This window comes from Diadema antillarum, unplaced genomic scaffold (assembly GCF_040938485.1).
Source record: "Diadema antillarum isolate AM-2024a unplaced genomic scaffold, OU_Dant_1.0 seq00001390_RagTag, whole genome shotgun sequence".
NCBI classification, from domain to species: domain Eukaryota; kingdom Metazoa; phylum Echinodermata; class Echinoidea; order Diadematoida; family Diadematidae; genus Diadema; species Diadema antillarum.
Window position 1 is genome coordinate 471,252 of NW_027272145.1, and position 15,244 is coordinate 486,495.

The 15,244-nt window shown below is 37.6% G+C and overlaps 1 protein-coding gene across 2 annotated transcripts in view; it reads right to left on the minus strand.

The window, feature by feature from the left end:
* The window catches only part of LOC139708938 (uncharacterized), a 29,281-nt gene extending 20,705 nt beyond the window's left edge, over nt 1-8,576 (minus strand). Inside the window, exons 1-2 of one of the 2 annotated variants that reach the window (XM_071620905.1) lie at nt 8,431-8,576; nt 5,727-6,189 (exon numbers count right to left, since the gene is read on the minus strand). In XM_071620905.1, coding sequence (XP_071477006.1) covers nt 5,727-5,804 — 78 coding nt within the window. In that variant the 5' untranslated portion in view covers nt 5,805-6,189; nt 8,431-8,576. Of the gene's footprint in view, nt 1-5,726; nt 6,190-8,426 lie in introns of both variants that reach the window. The other variant, XM_071620906.1, reaches the window with a different exon arrangement.
* Nucleotides 8,577-15,244: the final 6,668 nt, after the last annotated feature.

Genomic DNA, 15,244 nt, shown 5'->3' on the forward strand with positions numbered 1-15,244 from the left:
ATGACACTTGATCGCTTCTCTTTCGAGAAGGATACGAAAAAAAATTCTTTCACGTACAGCCCTGAATTACGTTCTCTGCAAGATAGCCAGATTGTCGTGCCAGAGTTATCTTTTTTTTTATTGCAACTGATTGACAAAATTGCCCTTCATCGACGTAAATAAGCAACGATTATTGCTTTAGTATAATAAAAAAAAATGATGGCATACCCGCTGCTACAAGGGATAAGAGCCATTGGCTGTCGGACGAAAGCTCGTTAGTCTATTAGTGGATTTGACGCCTGATGTTAGTATCATTGGTTCGAGTCCAACCCGAGTAAATATGTCCATGATATTATTTTATCATAGTTATTTCTAAAGACAGAATAATCGGTGCTCATTTAGGTCGATGAAGGACAACTTGTCAATCAGCTGCAATACAAAAATATACAAAATCGACGCAGAGTTAACTTATCGCATGTGAACTGTTGAATGCTAGCGTAAACCGGAAAAAAAAAATCATATTGTATAGTGCGAGGTGATAAACGGTCATGGTGACGATTCACACGAAAGCTACCATATTACACATGGTACAAATGGTTCTTAAGTGTTTCTTTATTTCAACTGCGAGGAAACGACAGCATAAAGTCGCGATTATGGTAATCAAACTGAAAAAAAAAAATGGGTATTGGAATCCTTGACTCCAACGGTTTTACTTAACAAATCTAATAATGTCTAAAGACTGAGATCTCTATGATCAGTCGTTGATATTACATTGATATTGATAATGATGCTGCTTCCAACAAGCGCAGTACCTTGATAATGTGAACCTGAAATTGTCTGGCTATAGATTTTGCGCAAAGGTCGGAGAAAACCCCCCGACACAATTGCGTTAGCAACGCATAAAAGACGTGTTCAAACAATACACTCAGCTGTGCGAATTGACTGAATGCAGCAATATTAACATAACACATCAGTGAAAGTTCAAAAGTTATGACTCTTGAAAGTTTTTGAGTAGTCTGGATGAGAGGACTACAATGTACTACAGTTTGTGATGTCACGAAATGTACATTATGATATACAGAAAATAACACAAACTTTCATTTTTGTAAATGAAAACTGTACACATTCCCTAAACGTGTTGCTGACACACGTAAAGCACAATAATTGTTCCCATGCACTGTTTTCTGAAAGAGGTAAGTCAAGCCTCTTTTATGTTGCTATCAAAATATGAAATTATGTTAAATTCTCTTCAGTATCATTGTACATACGTGACATCACAAACTGTAGTAGTCTTCTCATCCAGTGTTGACTGAACAGAAATGTTTCTCAAACTTTTACTGATGTGTTCTATTACTATTGCTGCATTCACTCAATCCACGCATGTATGCTGATGAATTGTCCTTTAAAGGTGACCCTCGCAGTTTGTACGTAACACTTTAATAACAAAACAAAGCCCCAGTTTCACTTCTTGCCATCTTTCAGACCTCCATGTGTGTAATAAGACCTAAACAGGACGATATGTAACATGATTACTGTCATCTTTAATACGGCGACTTACGGTGACATGTCATTTCCGCTTCTGTCATAATTATATGTCATTGAATTAACAAAATGAGAATTAGGTATAGTCACCACAAGAGAAATCAACTACCGAGGACTGCAGCTCACAGTTTGGAGAAAGAGAGAATGGGGAAAAGGGGAGGGGGAGGGGGAGGGGGAGGGGGCGGGGGGATTGGTAGGTGTGAGTCAACGTGCACTCACAAGGGGCCCTCTAAAGGGGAGGGGGGGGGGGGTCTCATAAGCAAAACACCAGTAGGCCTAACTGTTCACTTTCACATGTGAACTCTTTTCTGTAATTTTGACTGCATGCCGAAATGACGAGAGCTTTCCCCTGCAGGACTATGTGTCCACCAATTCTGATGTGACTTGCCTTCATCAAAATTAAACCGTTATTGTTCATTCCAATACCAACTTGATATGTAAGACATATACCCTCTTCTATATCTGCCACACTGCCACTATTGTAAAGGGTACTATAGTATTTCATTTGAGCTTTCATTCACACTTTCAGTATCAAAGCTCTTAGTTGTGTTTGTGTTGTGTGTGTGTGTGTGTGTGTGTTTGATATATGAATGAAATACATTATAGTCCAGCGATGAATTAACTCTGTCCTAAGTGGTTCTAGACTCTCACTTTGTTAACTACAGCTCTCGATGTTTCCAGGAATAGAAAATGCGAGAGAGAGAGAGAGAGAGGGGGGGGGGGGGGGGAGAGAGAGAAGCACAAAGAGATGGACCTGAAACTATTGCAATTTACGACCGAATCTATCGCAACGCCAACAAATAAAACAACATGCACTTTATCTTTCTTCCTTTGGTTGACTGATAATGGAGTTAAATGCATTATAAGGTTGAAACTTCTTTGATAGGGCCATTATACAACGTCAATGAAGATATGAAAATAAGTAAACTAGACCAGTTTTGGGCGTGTTTATACAAGTTTTGCGTCAGACTAATTAGCGAGCTGCTTATTTTGTAACTTTATGCTGTCTGTAAACATGACTTATCATAATCATCATCAGTATCGGATGTCTGATAATATCATCAATTGATCTCTATAGATTAGTTAATGGGACTATTAATAGCTGTCTAGTAATAGTCATGCCTGTGTAGTATTCAGGCTTCTATATTCTGAAGTATACATTCCTTTGAAGCTGGCATGACGTATGAGTTTTGACAAAATATAGGGATAGAATAAAATCATCTTCAGACCAGGCGTCTGAAGCACCGATGACCTATACACTGTAGATGCTTATTAATAATGTTTACAGGGTTGAAATAAGCAAGTACGTGGGGTTTTGTGTCTAAATTCTGCCAAGAAAAGCGAAAGTGTTCTTTGCTATTTCTAATCGGAGACTAAAAATCAAATGATGCATAAAAAATAAACCAACAAAATAATATGATACTTCTTTGGTGATCATAGACATAATCATAACTTTGCGGCTCTGAGTCGGCCAAGAATTTCATACTCTCCACGAAATTTCTAATTACTTTTGACAGATTAAGAAATAGAACCCAAAAGAGGAAAGGGTATCTGACAGTTTGGCTCTCGATCAAGACCTCTCACGCCAAGTGTCAGCGTGTGACTCACTCATGCTTATAAGAGCCCCCATCGGGTCTGTATAAGTTCAGCCAGCCAGCAAAGCTTTCTCTTTGCGCAGAATATGTTGCAGTCTCATGTTGAAATTCGAGGAAGCGAATCGCCTCTGAAGAGCCCTTGCAGCTACTCTTTGTGATACTGAATACCACTTCAAACGTAATGAAACCGACCTCTTCCGATTGAATTTCATCATATTCCGATAAAAGAGAAAGAAAGAATGATATTTGGATATGCTGATAGATAGGTTCAAGGTCATTCATTTCATAACTATAGATTTGGATAGGTTTCACGGTCATTCATAATTATCATAATTATGTAATAACATTTTATTATGTATATCATTACATACTGATAGCTGCAATGAATAATAGACAAGGGGGTTATGCACTGCAACAACTCTGACTCAACAATTAGATCATAATTACTGTTATTAGGCAATCAGATAATTTTGATCTTGTATCTCAGCTGAAAGTTAATGTTTATACAATGACAGGAACAAATATATATGGAAATAGAAGTTGAAAAAAAATGGTTTGTCAAGCTTAAAAAATACAGCACATGAAACCTTTTTAAGTTTTCCTTGCGGAGGCGAAACGACGAGCGCCTCCAAAGGTGATCGGACACTCTTGCTATTTTTGTGTTTATTGACGTCACGGAGACGTAAAAGCCTTGTTATCATTTTCCGACAGTGAGGGTCTACGTTTCATACCTCCATTTGGTCTTGATCCATTGATACAAGATATGAAATATACTGAAAAAGATTGTGAGGAGGAATGCCACTCGGTATTCAAAGGGATTTGGTTGAGATGGGGATTCAGGTGTCAACCTTCTTTGCGCCATAATAAGTTATTAGAAACCACTCGTATGAAATACATAATTGAGTATACGATAGGAATTAAAATTTTATTTGATGAAAATCAGCCGCTTCAAAATCGGTTGTCACAAAATAAACTTTTAGCTATTCTCAGAATTATATGCTCTTTACTATTTCATATTAGTGCTTACTAATTAATTGGAAAAAAGTTAAACCTTGAATACCCATCTCAACCAAAGCTATACCATCCATTTGAATTTTGCGAGTAGAATAGAAACGAATCGAATTGAATACATTATAGATGAAAAATGATAAAGTAAAGAAGTTGTCAAATAATATCATACTATACCTTTTTTCACGAAAGAGTAACTTCATGCAAATGTAATGTGATTATGATGAAAACACCTCACAATTCTCGCTATCGTTTACGAAAAAAAAAAATAAAAAGTTTAAAAATCTGAAATCAGGGTTTAGGCGCTAAAGTAGGACCTAACAGCCTTTAAAGTTATCATCTCCAAGTTCTTGCGATTATACTGTATTTAAGCATAAAACAAACGACACAAGCTGTTTCTCATTCTTTAGATCATCAGACAAAAGAAAGTAAATATTCTTAAACGTGCCATATATTTTACAATAATTTTTCTTCTATATTTTTTTTTTCAGATTACCTGGATACTTCTACAAAAGACCTTCCAAACTAAATTGTCTAGGCATCATCTGTCATTCATTGTTTAGGTACCTAATATGATTAACAAAATATATTGAAGAGCACCTTTCCGAATACTGAGCATAACTTGTTTCTATTTTACTAAAATGATAAACAAAAGACATCGAAAGTCCTTCCCCACCTCAGCTTTCTGACCTGAAGTCCAAAAGTTTCTCAAAATTATGTACAATGTTTAGGCCCTACCCTTGCCACACTTCTGTTTGTATATGATATTGGTCTGTTCATTGAGGTCAAATTGAAAATAGAGCTGAAATTTCCGTTATTTCCTATGGATACTTGGAATCGTTGGATATTTTGATACATGACGGATAACATTAATTTTGATATTGGGTATCTATACTGTTTGAAGAAATATGGACATACTCTTATGCCCATATTTTGTGCATGTTTGATAATGGTACCACAGCAACCTCCTGCTAGGCTTTGTACCTTTTTAAGCATGCTGTTATGATTATGTTTTTTATGACAGTTATGCTTGTTCATGATATGGTCAAGATGAAATGATATCTTGCTAAGTTATGTCAGAACTGATGAGTAATATTGGACAAAATTACAAGAAGTATCAATCATTAGAATGCTATTCATCCTACAATGAAGCTGTTATAAACCAACCAATGCACAGTAAGCTCAAAGTCAGATGAGCGTACACCATACACAAAACATAATCAGGCGTGAGTGTAGGTAAGAAATCAGCGGCATTAAAAAACGTACAAGTGATTGAAACAGGGAGTTGGACTGTGGAGATAAAGCTCCGTAGTTTGACGGAGATAGAGAAAGAGAGCTAAAAGTGACGAGAGGGATGGAAGTGGTGGGGAGGGGAGGTTTGAATACATGTAGGGCTATAAGAGGTCTTAAAGCAACGATGTATTGCAGTTTGAAGGGATTACGAATTTGCACCCTACGGACACACACACACGCACTCCCGTTCCTTTTATCTGTACACATTGGCCAATTAGGGATTTCCCCCTCTTTCGCGCTCATCCATCAGACGAGATATGCTGAGCCGTGGAAACGCTAGGTGACTTAACCACGGGCTCTTTTTCTTACCTTAGCAACTGCCTTCTTTCTCTGAAGGTATCCCTGTCTAAAGGTGTTCCCGTCCATGTCATTCCTAATGTGCATCATACTAGCAGCGGACGGAACAGCCGGGAGCTGTTGGGCGATATGGAGTAGATTCTTATCCCGAGACTACTAAGTAACTCTATGAAGGGCCACGCCAAAGTGCATGTACGTCACTTCAGTTAATGTTTTCGCAAACAGAGCGTTCACGTGGAAACGTTGTAGCACATTCTCCGCTTGCCATTGGTGGCCATTGAAATAATTATGTATGTAGACTGGAAAGTCTTGACGTTCCTTTCTGTGACGTAGTTTACAAGATCCTTTGGTTTCAGAGACCGTGATCACTCAGCGACGCGGTCCAGACTGCACGGAAACCAAGCTCATTGCTTTTCGATGATGAGGGGCGACGTACACGTTAAGCGTTATCAATTCATACCTGCGCGGAGAGTCCCTGGGAAGGGAGAGAAGGGGAGAGACATAATAACTGGAAGACGCATGGGCACATGCACGCATTTTGATCAATTCATACCTGTACAAAAAGATTCCTTGGACCAAAGAGGGAAAGGGGGGGGGGGGGGGGGAGAAATGAAGACCGAGAGACACGATTGTTATGTAAAGAAGTGGTGAAAGAAGTGTATACAAAACTCAGTGGCGTGTTGACATTCTGCAATCGCCCATGCGAACACCAGAAGCACCTCTGAACAAAGAGCATGAAACCGTCTGCAGAAAAAGACCCGCGAGAATCACTCAAAGCGGAAGTAGCAGCGAGAAATGTTTAGGACTGATGTAGTCCATGTGGCTGAACGCGGAGAAAACGATATTTCTCCAGCACCCCTTTTGCATGCATCACCTTTGATGATGACGATTTTGCCGAATTGGGAAGAGTACTACCAGTATATTGCCAACCGTCTTATTTTCATTTATGACTTTTCAAACATGATAAACAAAATCGAATGAAACATAATTATGCCCTGCGCATGGCGTGACGCTTCAATCGGCAAGACTGCCACTATATTACCGTTTTTAGAGTGACTACAAGAGGAGAAATAATGGATAATGCACGCTATAGGCAGATTAAAAACAACGTTTTCATAAACTTGTCAGCTTACGATGGTCCACGCTAGGCTGCTGATAAATATGACGTATGCAGAAATCAGTGGACAAAATGTGTCAGCATTATTCTTAGCGATATCGCAGGAACTAATCGCCACAGTTCCATCATCTCTCTCTTTTCTTATAAGTAATCATAAGTGTTGAAGAGACAGATAAATGCATACTCTTGCAAAGAGTGGGGGCACTGTGGCATAGTGGATAAGACTCCCGACTCCCGATCGGAGGACCCGAGTTCGAATCCCGCCCAGTGCTTACGTCCTTGGGCAAGATGTTTTTACCCGCTGTGTCCCTCTCGACCCAGGTGTATAAATGGGTACCTGGCAACGCTAGGGTAATAATAATAGCAGGGCCCTCTGGTAGAGCAGTGGCAACACTGAAGAGGCTACCCGGGGAAAAAAAAAGTATAGGAGAGTGACAAGTGGCCCACTACACTGAACAAAGAGCGAGATTTAAAGGGGATGGCTAGTAACTGATCAGTGGGAATCAGTGGGAATGCTGATCATCCCTCAGCATTCCCTCTGATTCCCACTGATCGGTTACTAGCCATCCCCTTTAAGGTGAACTGGACGGAAACTGAAACTTACCATAGACTACCGAGGTTACCTGCACTATGTAAAGCGCGGAACAAACAAAACACATCCGAAACTAACAAAACATTAACGAAACAATGCATAGTATTAACCATCCCTGCTATAGTCTATTCCCTTTACCTGTAGATAAATATTACCTGATGCTTCGCATTTGCAGATCTCGGATATGTACTGTGCACGACTGCATTATAGGATTCGTATTTTAATATCAATTTCAGTTTTAGGAAATCTTCCTTCAAAGCCTGGGAAAGCGCGGGAGGAGGAGGAGGAGGAGGAGGCGGGGGGGGGGGGGGTAGGGATGGGGTGGGAGGCGGTAGAGGGAAACGTAATTTCATCCAGTGATAAAAAAGTAGCATGTACACATGAACCCAACAATACAAACATTCCACAGGGTCATTCCGTCTGGTATTAATGGTCAAAGTGAGCTGAATTATTGATCTTTGGACTTATTGAATTCATTTGCATTGGAAATCATTTGCATACCCTTTGCCTATATATAGAACCGTGTTTATTTCTGTTTTCTCATGGTCAGGAAACCGCCATGCTATTAAAAAGTCGCCTATTTTCATTGATCACCGATGCTTGCAGGATTCTCTCATGCAGCTACATTGCTATTGCATACGCTGGTCATGCAATCGAGTAGCAAATGGTACATCATGAACAGTCTTTTTTTTCAGATCTTTAGTTTTTCACTGAGTTTTGGATAGTAGAACGAAGCGTTGCAGTTTAATGATTAGCGGATCTTTGTAGTTTTGGATCAACCGAACCTGACACACACTGCCACATTGGACATTGAGTTCTCTTCAAAACAATCAAAAGATATAGAAATCTCAACTACAAATATACTACACTATCATGCATGCCGCCTTACTACCCACAGACAACAGTAATCTGAGATCACTTTGTTAAAAATAACTTAAGCGAGAACTGTGGCCAGAAGTTAGTTACAAACATTTCGCAAAATTCTCAATACTCTAAAACATACTTACGACTTCGGGCAAGCTTGGGGGCTACTTGCTCGCCGCCGAACGAACGTCAACGTATCGGAGAAGTCTGGCATACGTCCTGTGAAAATACGGCTCAGACACGTCGAGTGTCTGTACACAACGGGCCTGAGGGTGACGGAATGAAACCAGTGAAGAGCTCCACTGTGCAGCACAGAGCTGTGAGCATCCCGAGTCACACCTGCTCTCTGATCCGCGTGTGTTCACCGAGTTAACGCACGGTTCCAGATTGGTGGGTTGCGCAGCACTATAGGCATAAGCGATCGCGGAAAACAACAACACAACCACAAAAGGACAAAATTAAAGGGATGATACAGTATTGGTGGAGATGAGAATTGGGCTTATAACTTTTTGGGAGATACCAAGAAAACACTTATTAAATGGTACAGAGCATAACATTTTAAGAGGAATTCAAAGTTTATTTGATGACAATCGGGTTTGGAATGACCGAAACATCCAAAAACAAAGTAAAACAAACTTGTGATCATAATAAAGTGTAGGTCCCTCACTTATTAGAATCACTCTTTTTTGGATATCTCAGCCATTTCAAAACAAATTTTCATCAAATAAACGTTGAATTCATCATGGAATTACACGCTCTTTCATATTTCATTTAGGTTTCTCATTATCTCACAAAATATGTTAGAAACCTGAAGTTAGGTCTCTACCAGAACTATACGATCCCTTTAAAATAAGAGGAGTTTCGCTCAATCAACCTCAGTGTGCTAAACGTGTTTACATGAAGTTAACAAAGGTCAGTTTGTACACGTACAGGAAAAAATCGCTTGTGCTTGAATGTAGGAAGTAGAGAAAACAACTGAACACTGAAAAACATAATGAATGAAATTGAACAAGGAAGTAATCAGCACGAGAGTGACCATTTGAATGTTCATCACCTCAAGTTACGTTCAGTAGATAACAATAGTCAAGAAAAAAGTGTCGATGACGCCAACCGTGTCATGTTCCTTATTTGCTTGGGAAGGGGGTGTGAATCATCACACATAATATTTCATTTTCACTAACTATTATGCTTTTGTCGTCACATCGCTTCTCTCCATGCCTTAAAGGACAAGTTCACCTTCATAAACATAAGGATTGAGAGAATGCAACAATATTAGTAGAACACATCAGTGAAAGTTTGAGGAAAATTGGACAATCGATGCAAAAGTTATGAATTTTTAAAATTTTTGTGTTGGAACTGCTGGATGAGGAGACTACTACAGCTTGTGAGTCATATGCGTACAACAGTATAAAGAAAATGTAAAGAAAATTCAACATATTTTCACTTTTTTCGCATAATAAAAGAGCACTTGACTTGCCTCTTTCTAAAGGCAGGGGGAATAATATTACCCATAACATTTGTCGGTAACGAGTAGGGGGAATGCGTACTTTTTTCAAAAGATGAAATTTTGTGAAATTCTCTTTATATTTTCCTTATATTGTTGTACGCATGTGACATCTAAGTTATTCACACACTGCAGTAGTCTTCTCATCCAGCGGTTACTGCACAAAAACTTCAAAAATTCATAACTTTTGAACGGATTGTCCGATTTCCCTCAAACTTTCAATGATGTGTTCTACTAATATTGATACATTCTCTCAATCCTTATGTTTATGAAGGTGAACTTGTCCTTTAAAGGTTTTGAAGAGAAAAGAGTCCTTATAATAGTCAAGAACTCAGGAAATGACGAGAAAGTGATGAGTCAACCCTTTGTTATCTTATCCACAAGGAAGTCATTATCTTATCACTTGAAGACAATGACCACAAAATCGAATAACTTCATTCGTGTAAAATTGAGATATTTGAGATTAAAGGGGAAGTCCGGGCGATTTTCATAATTAGGATATTTTACATCATGTAGTAGGCCTACATAAATCGACAGATCCATGTTTAGATTTGTGGAACCAATTGCGGTCCTTGAGCAGAGAAACCAATACTCTGAAGAGCCCAACACATGTCACACTGAACAAGGATGATGACATTGCAGCTTCACCTTAAGAATACATGGGTCGGGGCTCACCATATAAGAATGCATGAGTAGGGGCTCTCCATATGAACGCATGAGTAGGAGGCTCCAGAAACAATATATTAGTAATTCTATTACAACGCCGCTATGCTTTCTTCCTTTATTCTGCTTCCTTGAGTCCCCCACTCATGCATTCGTATGTTGAAGGTGCTATGTCTTTATCCTTGTTCATTGTGATCTGTTATAAATTTTGAAAACATTCTTATTCCTTATCCTAATCACTCTGAATTCTGAAACTCTATGTACCCAGTAAAACCAATTCATAGTTGATCAAAATAAAATGTACAAGTATGAAAATCATCCGGAGTTCTCCTTTAAAGCTTGTACAACAAAGAAAACTATAATAAATATAAGGAATATTCCTAATCTTAATATCAGAAATTTTCCCTTTTTTGTAACAAGTGTGTGATGAAGTATTACTGGAAAATTTTTGTTTTGGTTTGTTTGTTTGTTTGTTTGTCTGTTTGTTTTTTGCTCTATCTGATGAAGGACTTACTTCAAAGGAAGGTATTGTATTGGTTGAGGTGAGGATTCTATTCTTTAATTTATACTTAGATATGACTATATGAAATGTTAAAGGTCCTGTTTACCTTTGGGAGAAGTGATTTAAAAAAATGTTCAAGATATCACATTTGATGCAAATGTGTAGGTCTGTTGTATCACAAAACATCCTACCATATAAGATTTTCGCAAAAAAGTCTAAAATATAAGGAGATATCAATATTTTTCTCAGTAAACCATAACTGTAGACGGTTTAGCCTGGAAACATTTTTGTTATAACTTTTGTTCACATTTTGTGTATTTAACAACACTTAACATCAATTATATGGATTTAAATTTTTACAGTGGTTGTTTTTATCCCTAACTCACATTTTAGAACTATCTTAAAGCACTAATACCGGGTTTTTGTTTCATTTACAAATGGTAAATTATGTCTTTAAAGAGCATGCAATCCTAAGGGGAATTCAAAGTTTATTTGATGAAAATCAGTTTTGAAATAGCTGAGATATCCAAAAACAAAGTAAGTTCAGTTTAAAGTGGCAGTCACTCCAACATTTGTTTGTTTAAATGATAACGAGAGAAATGTTAAGAAAAAACGAGATTATGGCTGAAGATTATGAGTTGTATTATGTTGACATTTAGACAATAAAACTGTCCATGCAGGGCTAAAAAAGTTTTGAAAAAAAAAATCCCAAAGTAAAAGAAAACGATTTTGATAAAAGTTGGGTCCCACCTTTTATTTGGTACACTTTGTTTTGGATACATCAGCCATTTCAAAACCAGTTTCAAATAAATTTTAATTTCCTCTTAGAATTATACGCTTTTCCAGATTTCATTAGAAGATTCTCATTATCTAAAAGAAAAGAAAAATCATCATAAAAAAAGTTGGAAACTTGAAGCCCCATCTCAACCGAAACTGCATACAATCCCTTTAAACTGTTTGAAAATGACGGTTAACCCGCTTTGCAATCAAACACGTCATTTGGTTTCTTTTGTTACGTAGTTCTTCTGAAAAGACAATGGAATACAATCGCCGTCTTCTTGGATTACACGATAGTCTTGGATTACATGATAGTCTCAGATGTGATGAACACTCTATATATTAAAAGAAGGCATATCTTGACCTTAAAGGGATCGTATAGTTTTGGTTGAGAGCTAACTTCAGGTTTCCAACACGTTTTTTTTTCTTAATGAAATAAAGATAAATCTCTCATAAAACATGAAAGAGCATGTAATTCCAAGAGGAATTCAACGTTTATTTGATGAAAATTGGTTTTGAAATTGCTGAGATATCCAAAACAGAGCGATCGTAATAAATGGTTGGACCCACCTTTTATCATGATCACTTTCTTTTAATTTGTTTTTTTTTTTTGGATGTTTCTGACATTCCAGAACCGATTTTCATCAAATAAACCTTGAATTCCTCTTAGAATGGTATGCTCTGTATTATTTCATAACGGATTTCTTGGTATCTCGCAAAAAGATAAAGGGATGGTATAGTATTGGTGGAGATGAGGATTGGGCTTTTAACTTTCTGCGAGATAGCAAGAAACCACTTATGAAATAATACAGAGCATATCGTTCTAAGAGAAATTCAAAATTTATTAGATGAAAATCGGTTTTGCAATGGCTGAGACATCCAAAAACTAACTAAAACAAAGCGATCCTAATAAAAGGTGGGTCCCACCTTTTATTAGGATTGCTCAGTTTTGGATATCTAAGCCATTTCAAAACCAATTTTCGTCAAATAAACATTGAATCCCTCTTGGAATTGCATGCTCTTTCATATTTCATAAGAGTTACTCATTATCCCACCAAAAAATCTTAGAAACCCGAAGTTAGGTTTGAACTAAAACTATACGATCCCTTTAAAAGCCCAATCCTCGTCTCCACCAATACTATAATATGGTATTGATATTGATTATCATTGAAATTATCATGTCTTTGAGGCGTTAGTGTCCTAGTGGATCTCATAGAGGGAAGTGCATTCAACATCCACAGTTAACTCTCATTCCCTCTTTATCATGCTCATGTACGTGAAAATTATTTTTTTGTGCTGTATATCTTTGGCACGGTCACTGACGGTTATGTCCCAAGCGTTGAATCCATTACACATACCCCCAGCCGTTTGTAACACTTGAACAGAGCCATCTAAAGGGATCTGCGCTGGAAATGGTTAAAGCGTCATCTCTTGTCCACGATATTGTAGCAATGCACCCAGACGTACGTGTTGGTTTGGCGACGGCAGGTTTGGCCTGACATTAAGACATTCCAGACGATTCTTACAATTATACATCATGAAGTATTGAATTGATAGTGTCACGTATAGATTTGTGGAATTTAAAGTTTGTGAACCTATACCATTAGTTCCGTTGGCAACTGCCCGAAAAAAAGTTGGCACCAAACACGCGTTTCGGTTACAATTACATAAATATGTTGGCGTGTAACTGTATCGTCTTATGCGTCTCCTCTTGGCTTGCAACAAAACTTGCTCTAAACTTTCGTTATGAAATAAAATCATTCGGAACAATAAAACAAAGAAACAAACATATAGAAAACTATCCCCTGTTTCTAAATTTAGATGTTGATTAAGACATGATACAACTTGAATTCAATTTCAATTTCAATATCATTTTTTATTGTCCATTTGGAAATTCCTTCTATTTCGAGTCGTACACATGAACACAGAATAAACAGTGAACAAACATAGTATTATACTCACAAAACCACGAGACAGTAATCATGCATGCAATTTTGACATACATTATAACATACAAGATTTGCGTATAAAAGTTTATGGTGTGTTTTTTTTTTTAAATTGTCATATCTATGTTATTGTTACTTATTGTTAAACCGGAGCATTATAAAGTTGTTTCTTACAATTGTGTTTACAATAATGTATTGTAAATAATTGACATTTAGACTACTATTTTGCATGTTTTTCAGTAAACCATTATCAATCAGTCAAAATGCCGAATCTTAAGAAATTGATATCATTATTATCAAATCAATGGGAAAGTTACAAGTAATGGCATTAATCATTATTCTTACCAACGCAATAAAATTGTTGGATTATAATTGATATTCTTGTTTCTTGAAGCATTGCGTACGTTTAAAGGGGAAGGCTAGTAACTGATCAGTGGGAATCAGTGCGAATGCTGGGGGATGATTGTTCCAATTCTTGTGGGATTCATTTAAGAGTACATTATATATCTATCGTTGTGTGAAAATTATTTGCTTCAGAATGGTCTCATATTCAAGTAATGTGCAGCTTAATGCCCCGTCACTGACCAGGCATGCTAACCTGGAAACATTAAACTGCACATTACTTGAATATGAGACCATTCTGAAGCAAATAATTTTCACACAACAATAGATATATAATGTACTCTTGAATGAATCCCATAAGGATTGGAACAATCATCTCCTAGCATTTCCACTGATTCCCACTGATCAGTTACTAGCCATCCCCTTTAAAAATTCTATAACAGTAAACGTTTCATCCGAACCGAATTGACCTGTCATCGTCAAGTGGTTTGAATTTGCAGTCGTTTTGACAATCATTTTATTTTAAGTCACCTTGAATGTGAATCTGAGGTCCCTTTCAAGACCTTTATGTCCAATATACACCTGTGAGACTCCTGCGCGGTTCCACCTATCACTGTTAGAACAACGCGAAGCACGCCATCTACGGTGAACCGCAGCATCAACAGACCCAAATCCCTTTAATTTCGCCTCTTGACAAGAGTTGTTAATGTATCTCTTTACCAACATAGATCCAAGTTTCACACATACCTGTTCTGACTAACAAAATTAAGTTGCCTTAGGCTTGCCCGATATAGATAGAATAAATGCGTAAGCAGAGGATTCTGCTGGCACTGAAACAATAATGGTTTCCTATATTGAAAGGGAAAACACAGTAGTCAACTGCCCTCGTGGGTATCGATAATCGTTGCCGCCTATCCATTCAGAGGTGCCCTGGCGGACATCAGGGATGACCTCCAGCAAATTGGTTTCATATCAGCTGGACGTCGAAACCCTAACGACCACGGTTTGATGCGTGGCTGGATGAGGAAAGAACAATACGACTCCACTTGATATTCATTACATTTCATTATTCTTTGAATGAAATAGCAACATTTTATAATTTCATTAATTTCATTTCCAACGAAAATTGCAATAAAACATTTGAATACACATAAATTCATAAAATTAGTAAAACATTGTAATGAAAGAAATTGCTGAGAATTGAAGCATACGTGGTAATTTGG